Below are 11893 nucleotides of genomic sequence, written 5' to 3' on the forward strand. Positions count from 1 at the left end.
GAACATGTTGGTGTTATTTAATATGATCTGTTAAAACCAAGCGAAACCATCACTGTGGATCGGTATCGACTTCAATTGATGCGATTGAGCCCAGCACTGCACGAGTGCCAGGCGTAATACGCGGAGAGGCATTAAAAAGTAATTTTACAGCATGACAACTCTCGGGCTCACGTTGCCAAACCCGTTAAAACCTATCTGCAAACACTGAAGTGGGAAATCCTACCCCAACCGCCATATTCACATGTTCCGATCGACATCGAAAGACATCAAAAAATGGCTTGATCCGTGGATAGCCTCAAAAGATGAACAGTCTTACCGTGACGGTATACGAGATCTACCAGAAAGATAGGAAATGGTAGTAGCCAGCGATGTGCAATACTTTCAATGATTCACTTGTAACAATTTTTTCAGAATGAAATTGTATATTCATCAAAAAAACAGCGAGAACTTTGTTGCGCACCTAATAAAATAATGAAGACCTCGTGCTAACTGAAAACTTATTTTCACAGAAAATATAGAAACAGCTTGCATAAAAGCCTTCCTTAAGAAAATCCTTCATAAAGTTCATAATTTAGTATGCATACAATATATACAGGGTGGCCTATAGCGCGGAATACTTTTGAATCCAGCTAAGTGAGTATCACATCAAAATTAATTTAGTCGCTTTATGTTTGAACAAAATTGGAAAATATTGCAAACTTATTTAAAAGCGTTGTGTAGCCCAAATGGGGCATTTATTGCAATGAAGTTAAAGTCACCCCTCATTTTTATACACTGCGCAGCCAGCAGAGGCAGCCACATTAATGAAGTCCTGTTGCATAATTAATGACAATGTTTGCTCGAGCAATGCAGCAAAAAAATAATTTTTATGTAATTTTTTTTTCTTGTTTTTGAATGTTTGAGAAGAAGCCACCATAAACACTCTAGAGGACTATACAGAAATTCATTATATTATATCTTGACGCCAGCGTCACTTATCGCTAAAGAATCTTCAAACAAACTCTACATACATACAGATTACCTTTCATATACAGGATTTTGAGCATTGAAAAAAAAAGTTCAACCAGGCAGTTGCAATTTATTTTCCAAAAATATTGCGAGAAATAAGCATTAGAATGTAGTCCTTTAAACACATTTCAGAAATAAAATACCGTATCCAGCAAGTATTTTGCTTGCACATCTACTGCGTCAGCTTCCGTAATTTTATTACTATTGTTATTTCATTTTTCATTTGCCGAAATTCATCAGCTTGGCTTACATATAATTTGCTGGCAACGCCTCAACCCCCCATTTGCAATATATATTTTTTTCTTTTTCAACCTTTGTGCGCTAATTGAAATCAAACCAAAGTTAATAGGCACAAACTTTCACCTTTTTGTCTGACCTTTAGTTTAAAGTGAAGGAAACCTCAAATCGTATGTAACTAAAATAATGTGCGGCACGTTGCCAAGCTCATTTTCAACAACTAAATCTACCAATTCATTATGGCCTTCATCATCAACACAATAATTACTGATGATGATAGTTGTGGAGTTGGCAGTTACGGTGACGGCGACGGCAGCTTGGCTGGGCTGGGATGCTTATCACACACTTGTAAATTATACTAAAAACCTATTAAGCGGGATTATCGGTTATGTGTGTAAGGCTCTACGAGTACGAGTAAATGCCCTGCAGGGAAAATTACCGCTTGTGAATTGGAATACTAACAGGCCACTTTTTAGCTCGATCAATTCGTGTTCTATCTTCTTGCCATATTATGAAGAATATCGCGGACATCTATGAAATGCTAGTTATCCGGCCATACATCAGTCTTGTCGAGGCCCTATGCTCCCGGAGTGAACAAGGAAAAAAAAATTCAATTTAAGAACATTAATAAAATTAACAGTAGTTAAGTTTTGGTTTCCTGTTTGATATGCAGGGTTACTGCAATGGGCTTTGTGGAGAAACTATTTTTTTTTTAACAATTGAAGAGCTTTTCTTAATTGCATTTAAAGTTAATCGGCGCATGGACCCCTAAAATAGCAGATATGAAGAGGATAGAGGCCTTGGAATTGTGGACATATGCTTAAAATTCCATTAAATTACCAACATCGAAGTTCTTCGTCAAATAAACCAAGGTGGTCAGCTTCTTATGACGGGTAAACGAAGGAAGATGACTTATCTAGGGCAAATACTACGAAACGAAAAAGTACACATTTCTACAATTAATTCTGGAAGGGAAAATCGAAGGAAGACGAGGAATTGGTAGAAAACAGATATCATGGTTGCGAAATATTAGGTACTGGACGGGAATCGGCAATATCAGAAAGCTATGGAATGTAGAAAGACACAGAGAATATATTTTAAGGACATAAATTTTTATATAACAAATATCCTTTGAAACAAAATATATTAATTAAAATACAAGTTCACATTTAATTTGACATTTTGTAAAAGCTCATTACCCCCAAAAAAAAACCGCATATAAATTTGTATGTGTCTTGTGCCTCTTATTTCCGTGGATTTCGTCTGTGGTAATGGTAATGGTTGTGCGGGAGGGGCTAAGGCCTTTATGCACAGCGACCAGATTGATCTATGTGCGCCCCTAAGTGCATAATTTTAATTATGTGTGTTTGTGTCAGAAAAAAGGAACCGCGATTATTCACGAAGTATAGAATATATATTTTTTAATTTTTTTTTACATGAAATTATTTACAAAACTACGAGTTGGAATTACTCAAGAAGCCGTTGGAGTATATCACCTTATCATGCTTTTTTGTCGTCACTCGCTTCAAGGCACGCTCGGAAAGCTCATCAACATTTTTGTACACTTTATACCGCTGATTCCACATTTCCACGCGTATTTCTCACTCATTTTTGTTTGGTTGCGCTTACGGGAGAGTTTCGCACGACACTAACCTGAATTAGCACTGGCGTCGTAGCCTTTGAGTGGGACTATTATGCAACAAAAAGCAAATCGAAATATATCTTGAAGTTACAAGAAAAAAACTGGCTCTTTTCACCTGACGCAGACTGTAGTCTGAGGAATCGAACCAGCTGCTTAGGAGTGAACATTTTTAAGTTTTTATCCTCTTGTAGGTACGAACCCAGGATTCTGTGTCTCCTGTGACCTGATGCTTCACAATTGGTAATTAGGTATTCCATGGACTGCTCTTCGTCACAGCAGAGCCTTCGTCACAGCAGAGCCTGGTGCTAGATAGTCCTAATGTAGTGAAATGTTTATTGCAGCCAGAGTAATCGTATACCCCTTTTATTTAAGGTTAGAGCAGATTATCTGTTCGTTTTTAGGAATTTTTTAGAGTGATTGAGGATCAATTTTTTAATTTTAATTATCTGTTTTTTTTTGTTAAAGCCGAAAAGTGGAATTGATTCAATAAATAGCTCTTCCGCCAATTTTGTGGCATAAAAGTTTGACTTCTCGTTTCCTTCGTGTCCGTCATCTCGGGCAAACCTGATAAAGAGTCATCAGTTTATTGAGTGCATTGTTACACTCTATAAGGACTTTTGAATTAAATATATGTAAAGCTATTTAAAGGTTTGAGGGCTGATTGATTGTCCGAAAGTATTTTAATTTCTATTTTTTCGAACCTTTTTTTAGATACGATTTCCACTGTTGCAATTATGGCGAAGAACTCCGTAAATGTAAAATTGTGTTATCTGTATTCAGTGTTGTACTGAAGTTTTAAACGAAGTCCTGAACACATAGCAGCACCTTTTGGATTCCCAGTTCATCTCTATCACCGAATTCAAGGTTTATAAATAACTTTTAAAAATATTTTTTTGCCTGCAACATTAGACTCATTTGGCTATATTCACAGCACATTTTGGCATAAAAGTGATGTATGTAATTGGCGCTTACATCCTTTCTGGGTGTTTGGCCGAGCTCTTCCTCCTATTTGTGGAGTGCCTCTTGATGTTATTCCACAAATGAAGGGAGGAACTTTACGAGGAACTTTTTCATTGCAGAAATACACTCGAAGCTTTTCCATTACCTACCGAGGGTGACCGCTATTAGAAAAAACGTTTTCCATCATTTTGGTGTTTCATGCATGGACACTCGAACCTAAGTACTCCAGAGTGGTAGTCATGCACCAACCCATTTGGCTACGGTGGCCGATCATTAATCATTTCACCGCCGGTGTTATTCTAGTCAATAAGGAACTGGCATGGTTTCTGCTATTAAATACGAGTATTTCAAATATTTAGAATATTTAAATACTAGAAAGTTTGGTTTTTCCCTGCTGGGCGCTAGGTAGCATGCACCGACACAACACACTTATATATGTACGTGTGTGCACGCATACAAATATTTGGTTTTGGTTTAAGGTTACTATAAAATCATCTCATCGATTATCGCTCAAATCCAGCAACCTTGGCAAATGTATTTTGAAGAGGTTTTTCTGTTCATTACCTTTCGTCGAGGTTACTAGAAGGCTATCAAGTCATAAAAACTACTGGCACTTACACTTCGTTGCATGTCAGTTATGTAAATATTTGTATTGTGTAGATATGTGTTGGAATGTGAATGCATATACATACATATATAATTAAATATGTAACGCACATACATAACTACCTACATATTCGTACTAATATTCACATAGAAATTGATTGCCTTTTCTTGGTTAGCTGGCTGTTTGCGCATAAGAGCCATAACTATTTGCCCTCTATCAGCTTTATCCTTCCATCACGCTTTATAACTATTCGCCCATAGCCCTTTTCCTCTTCAAATGCTTCCGTTTTACATACGTATATTGTTTCAATTCGATATTGCACTTATAAGGAATTATAGTATTATCCCGTTTCTCTTTTCTTTCACCATTTTCGCTTTCATAGCCCAATTCTACTTATATTGCATATCAGCAGCTTACCACAAACCGCTGAGATGGACATTCGGATAAGTAATTCCATACATAAATATGTACATATACAGTTTGTATATTACATATCTACGCTTTCACATTGTATAGATTGGCATTCCGTAAATATGAAAGCTTGAGTATGCACGTAGGAAGCTGGAGTGTATGTCAATGTGTGTTTTAACTGCTCATCGTTCGGTCGTGCGTTACAGCTTGCTTGACCCACATTGAATACTTATACTTAGCTGTCAATCTGTGAGTGATAGAGTTTCACGTTTAAAGCTTGCTCCTCTTAAATAAAGCATTTCTTAAACTACTAAGAATAACAGAGGATGTGTGGGAAAAGTTTTAAGTCCTCTTCAATCTAGTGAGTTATCTTTTATTTGAAGCAATTAATTGATTAAAATTACTTGCCCCTAACTCCCTCTCACTCACAAAAGCGTCAATTCATCAAACAATTGAAAGGTTGTGCAATTCTCATTGGAATACTGACTCGATGCTGATAAAGATGCTTAGAATGACGTCAGAATTATAAAGCGATCATATTCTTTAGAACTATCGTGTTTGTTTAGCATAAACTTATACATATATAGCGTTTTCTCTTACGAGCTTTATTTGCTATTTTCTCAGTGAGTTTAAAAATTTAACTCATCCAAAAAAAGGAATTAGTATGTGGAAATTTTCGTATGATGAATTAGTATGATTCCTGACGTGGATTATCAAGGCACTGATTAACCTATTTTGAACTTTTGGGTTTAAGCACTACACTTAGCCACTGTGAAACGCAAATACAACGAGTTTGACGTGCCCGTCCAAAACTGCAGAACGAGTTTCGCGAAGATCCTCTAAAACGGTTGTTGTGCGAGACACAATCAATGATGTGCATTAGTTGATAACGCAAGATCGTCATGTTGCATACCGGGAGACAGAGGCATCCTTGGGCATTCAATATTGCATGAACATTTGATCGTCAAGAAGATTTGTTCCCGTTGGCTACCGCATAGTTTGACAATTGCTCGAAAAAGACTGGTTTTGATTGGTGTAAAGAAATATTGAAGAAATTCAACCACGGTGGTTCAAAGCATGTCCATGACATTGTGACGGATCTTGGATATATGCATATGAGCTGGAAACAAAACAGCAATGGATAGTATTGGTGTTCCAAGATGAGCTTAATCCAACAAAAGTTGTTTGCGCAAAAAGTACCTCAAAGCAGAAGGTCGCTTTTTTCCGAAAATCTGGTAAAATTCGCAACTGTATCACTAGAGGAACTTAAAGCAGTCAATTCTGAGTGGTGCACAACCATTTATTTGGCAGAAGTTTTCGGAGAATTAAGGAGAACCACTACCGAAGACGAATCGTTATGCATCAAGACAATGCCTGCTCTCATCTATCTAGTTTTTGAGTATTGAAAAGATTCAATTGATGGGTCATCAACCCTAATTTAGTATCTATGAGTTCCTCTTGTTCTTCTACATCAAAAATAAATGCTAGGTGAACTTTTCCAATATCTGAAGAAGCTGATACAGCCTTTAATCAGCTCGTTTTGAAGACCTCCACTTTTAAGTGGCCAAATCGAAATTTGGATCAAGTGAATGCAAAAATGTATTGACTTTCAAGGTTAAAGTGGGCCATCGGCATTATTTGATGGCATGGAGAGACTGCTTTTGTAGTATTGAGTATAATGATGAGGGCTAAAAACAACAAAAACAAAATTTCCCATTCAAACAGCGAGTTTTAAAAAAAAATTAACTCAAAGAGTGGAAAGAATAAATATTAAATTATAATTGAAAAAAAGAATATTAGATGAGCAAGTAATAATTAAAAAAAAAGTCAAAACGCATATAGTTATTTCAATTTAATTTACACTTTTACTTATATAGACAAGGTAGGTGGAAATGTGTAAGTTATTAGTTTCGCTACTAAGTTTTCGGACTTGACTCGTAGTTACTGCCAGCGACCTCATATATGCACTTGCGATTGCAGCATCTCCTCTTCTTGGAGACGCCTACGTTAGCGAAACCTACGATTGAAATTTGGTTTAATTGGCTCAAAAGTGGTGATCTCGATACTGATGGATAAGTAGCGCTCTGGAAGGCCAAAAATGTTCAAAACACTTTAATAGACGGAGATGATAACCAATCACGAAAATAAGTAGCTTATAGAGGTATGAAACAAGGTGTTTTATCCTTTCAGTTTTTTTTTTGTTTTTATATAAAAAAAACGAGGAATCTATTTATTGATTTTTATTTTTTGCTTTCATTTCAATTTTATATTCTAGTAAAACTTTCGAATTATAATTTTCTGTATTTTTGTGAACTTAAAAATGTTTCCCCTTTGTTATAGAGCAGTAGAGCGTCCAAAGCGCTTTAGAATTACCCTTTCAAAAAATTTTACATTTTGCTTTTGTAAAAACGTATTGTACCATATCCATATATTCACTATTTTCTCACATAACAGCTTACCTCCCAACTTATCTTCCTTTGTCCTAAAATATTTTGCTTACGTCCACATCTTTGGACAACTGCTTACACAAGAAATGAAATAACCGCCGGCATGAGTATGACGTTGAGCTTACTCAAATTTTACGAAATACCGCTAGGTTGAGGAGCTATTGCTGCGAAGAAGGAAAGCATTCTGAATAGCGAAAAGTAAATAAAACAAAAAACAGATATGAACTTCGTACAGGAATATTTTGTAAATATATTTCCGAATGGTTGGAATTTGAAGTATGTCGAAGAAGATGACAAAAGTGAAAACATTCTCGAGCACAAGGAAGGAATTGACAGCACCCACACATACAATTATAAGAACACAAAACCACAATTTCGCATGACCCAGCAGGGAGAACTTCAACTAGCGAAACAAATTTCTGGTACAAAACTAGTAACAGTACCAGTGACTATTTCGCTACTTAAGCTGAGAGTAGCAACATCCCTGTATACGTAAACAATTAACTTTCTCTCACATGATGACGGTGGAGTCGGATGATTCTGATTCTGAAAAAGTATTAGTAATCTTTTAGTAATAGTAACAGTGAGCAAACAGACTCGAGTAGCAAGTAAGGCAAGTGGTGTTTTCGTATGAAAGGAATGTAAGTTATTTTTCATATATGACTTTTAGTGAAATATTTATAAATTATAAGCTAATGCACGCGGCTCCGTTTGTATATAAAATTAAATAGCTAATATTTATATTTATAGACTTATAAAATCCCTAAGAATAATAAATTATTGAAAGGTAAATACAAATCATGTCTCTTTCCGATTAACTTTCTGGCGTTTTTTTTTCAGAATAATTTAAAAATTTATTAAATAAATAGTTGATTCATTTATCGAAGTATACATCACCGTGCAGTTTTCCCCGAATTATGTGGTTTATTATGGCTGAGCACCCGTTTTTCGGCGTTAATACAGCATACCGATCGTAGCAAATTCGAGAAGTATTATGGATTCTAGTAGTAATGCCATTTAAAAAATACTTATCAAGCATTTTAAAACATAGTTTTTTTTTCTAATACATACATCCTAATTCTGAATTTATCTGGATTATTATCTAAAAAAAGTTAAAATTGTCTAAAAAAGTGATATTAGCTAAAAGTAGTAAAAACCACAACAGTATAGGAAAATGTAAATGCCAACAGCAATGTTAGTTGCTGCATGTAAATATTCACCTGTGATAACATAAACGATTCAACATAATTCTCTACATTGCAATGGATTGTTGCTCCATGATCTGTACAATTTTGAAATTTAACATAAGACCCAACAACAGCATTAACACAAGCACGTATATGTATGTAAATGTACAAGTTCACACACAACACTTGCCTTGTGCTGTATTCCGTGTGCACTAACAGCAGTAGAGCGCTCTCAATAGTGATTTGCAGATGAGTAGCGCTGTTATGTGGGCAGGTATGTTAGATTCTATAGAGTTTTCAAAGGCATATAGTTATATTTTTAATCCCTTAGGTACGGACTTATTTGAGAAAATATTTGCATGTGGAACGAGTTTAATTTTTGGTTGCTTGGAGTAGTGTAAAAGCAGTATATTTAACGTAAGAATTCATTTATTCATAAACTGTTAGTGACACATGCGGTATTAAGACAGCTTCAGGTAATTAGAATTGTAAAAAAAATGTATATTAGTATAAACAAAACTCGTCTTCATAGAGCAATAAAGTGCATGACGTGTCTTATACGTCAAATGTACCCAAGGAGTTAAGGAACATTAAAAAAATGTGCCCGAAGCAATGAGAAATCTATCCAGAATTAATAATCAAAATCGAATAGTCATTCTCGTGTTTTGCGAACAGAAAAAAAACTACTTTCAAAATACAGTGCAATCCCTCTTAACCGGTCACCTCGGGACTGCATACCTGGCCGGTTGCCGTTTTGGCCGGTTAATCCGAAGTGTACTTGTATAATATATTGTATACATACATATAAAAAAATGGAGAAGCATTTTTTACACATTTATGTATTTCATATTTACATGTGTTAATGTGTTACATCAATTAAATAATATATAAGTGTAATAATTATTTTTTGGAAAAGTCTGTGATTTTCTTCTGTTTTTTAACCTTCAGCGAATTTCTGAATGCGACATCCCTCCATTTTCTAATTACCAAAACGTCTAATGCTATTGACTCATTTTAGCAGACTTTCCAATAACGAAAAGAGGAATTTTATGAGTCCCTGCTGCATTCGAACAAACGGCCACTGTAATACGTTCTTTGTTCTTTTTGAAGCCAGAGGCAGACTGTTCATGACTGCCTAGAAAAGTTGTTTCTGGTAACATTTTAATGTTTAGCCCGGTCTCGTCCATATTATAGACTTGTTCTGGAGATAATCCCTCTGTTTTAACCATTTCACCAAACTTAGTCTTGAATTCTGTCGCACCAGAAGTATCAGCAGACATTTTTTCTCCACTTACATGTGCGAAATGAATTCCGTGTCGCTTCTTCCATCGATTAAGCCAACTATCACTTGCCACAAAGTCACCTCCAATATTAATCTTCTGGTGGATAGCCAAAGCTTTTTCTTTCAAAATTGGGCCGCCAATCGGTGTACCTCTTCGACGTTCCTGAAGAAACCAGATCCACAAAGCTTCATGGACGACCTCGCAAATTGGTTTTTTTCTCGTACAACGGCTACCCAGATTTCTATCAGATTCCATTTTCGGGCAAAACTCCTCAATGGAACGCCTATCTCTTCGCCAGTCATTTACAGTGCTTTTTCCAACATTAAATTCTGCACATATTTTCGCTACGGATTCACCATTATCAATCCGCCTTAGCACTTTTAAACGTGTATCCATCGAAACCACAATTCGTTTGCGCTTTGCACTCATTGTTATTGAAAGAACTATGTTATTCCGTACTCACAGCAAAAACAAACCAAATTGATCAAAACGACAAAGGACAAAATCCTAACATCGTTTATAGTTTACTTCGCCGCATCGCCTCGCCGGTGAATTTCTTGGAAAATATTGCATTGCGCTCGGCTGTTGTAAACAGGCCGGTTAATCCGTCGACCGGTTAATGCGAAGCCGGTTAAGAGGAATTATACTGTACATAACATAATATACTTTAACATAACATAACATAACATATTATAACAAAACATAACATAACATAACATGCTGTTCAAGCAATGTAACGACGCATGAGCAAGATAACGACGCATTTTTTGGTGCGTGCAGCCGGCTACATAGAATTATAAGACGTTATCATGTCAAAAAATAATAATAACATTAAAACAACAGGTATTATTAACAAACTTGGTTTTATTTTAAATTCTTCAAGTAAATCAAATTAATAAAAATCAATAAGAAGGCATATGCAAATACAAATACGTGAATTTATATATGTACATATGCGCATATACATACGGATATACGCTCACTTAAGTAGGAGAGAGCAAGATGTCGAACGTTGCCGTTCGTTTGCTTTGTTTGCTTTGTCGTTCGTTCCGCGCTTTCGCTTGCAGTTCATTCAAGGTAACGGCAATGAGCAAGGTAACGACACATTTTTTCGTGCGTGCAGCCTGTTAAATCGAATTATAAGACGTTATCACGTCAAAAAAATATTACTAATTTTTGGTCTCGTCCAAGTATTGAAACTGTAGCCATCTGAATTCTACGTGAATGTTCGATGCCATCAATCAAATCACAGTGACCGCACTGTGAGCTAAAACACATATTCGAAAAAGGCATGCAGACCATTTTAGATGTCACATGCCAAATTTAACATCCAATTCATCATCAATTTAGATCTACAGAAACTGGATGCAGATGGTAGTAATTGACTTTTCTTAGTACAACACCCTATTATATTCACCAGTAATCTAACTAGAAGAAAAGGAGAAGGATCCCGAACTAATCATGTTGATGGATTGACTAGAAGCGCATCAGTTCGCTACTAAGTAATTTCCCTGCAGGGTATGACTGCGCGAAAACACACATACACTCAAATAAACCCACACGCAACCATCCACCTACATGCCAACTGCCAAGATGTTTGCGGATGAATGAAAATGTGCGTTGGGATGCTCTTAATTCGTATTTCACTACCGAAATGTGTGTCAAAGAATGTGGTGGAAGTACAAATTGTCTTCTCCTCTTTGTAATTGTGGGCGGAAAGTAAATTAATGTAAAGAATTCAAGTGTGGGCAGATGATAATTTAAACAAAGTAGTCCGTGCGTACTCTTTGACGGGTGAATTAATGTAAATAGCACGCAAGTATGGAGTGATTCAATAACACTAGCTTACAAGGATTTTTACCCAATCACAGTTGAGCATCAAGAGGGAATTTTGTTTTGTCTCGCATTCAAGAAATAAGTAATTGTCTACAGATAGAGTAAATTGCGCGAGCCACTTTTAAGATTGAAAAAATAACTAAACCGTGAAGCATGTAAAATGCATTACTAATAAGTTATTAAATCTCGTAAAAGTTGATTTTCTAATATATATTTTATTTTTTTCCTATATTAGCCTAAAAACTGCTTAATAGAGAGAGATTCCGGCTTGAGAA

The 11893-nt window shown here is 35.8% G+C and overlaps 1 protein-coding gene across 1 annotated transcript; it reads right to left on the reverse strand.

The window, feature by feature from the left end:
• Window positions 1–9500: 9500 nt before the first annotated feature.
• LOC129248849 (jerky protein homolog-like) lies at window positions 9501–10211 on the reverse strand. Its single transcript, XM_054888461.1, has one exon. The coding sequence runs from the start codon at window positions 10209–10211 to the stop codon at window positions 9501–9503; it is 711 nt and encodes a 236-aa protein (XP_054744436.1).
• Window positions 10212–11893: the final 1682 nt, after the last annotated feature.

Source organism: Anastrepha obliqua, chromosome 5 (genome assembly GCF_027943255.1).
Source record: "Anastrepha obliqua isolate idAnaObli1 chromosome 5, idAnaObli1_1.0, whole genome shotgun sequence".
NCBI lineage: Eukaryota > Metazoa > Arthropoda > Insecta > Diptera > Tephritidae > Anastrepha > Anastrepha obliqua.

Coding starts and splice junctions, on each gene's coding strand:
- LOC129248849 (XM_054888461.1), bottom strand. CDS start 10,211: ATGAGTGCAAAGCGCAAACGAATTGTGGTTTCGATGGATACACGTTTA.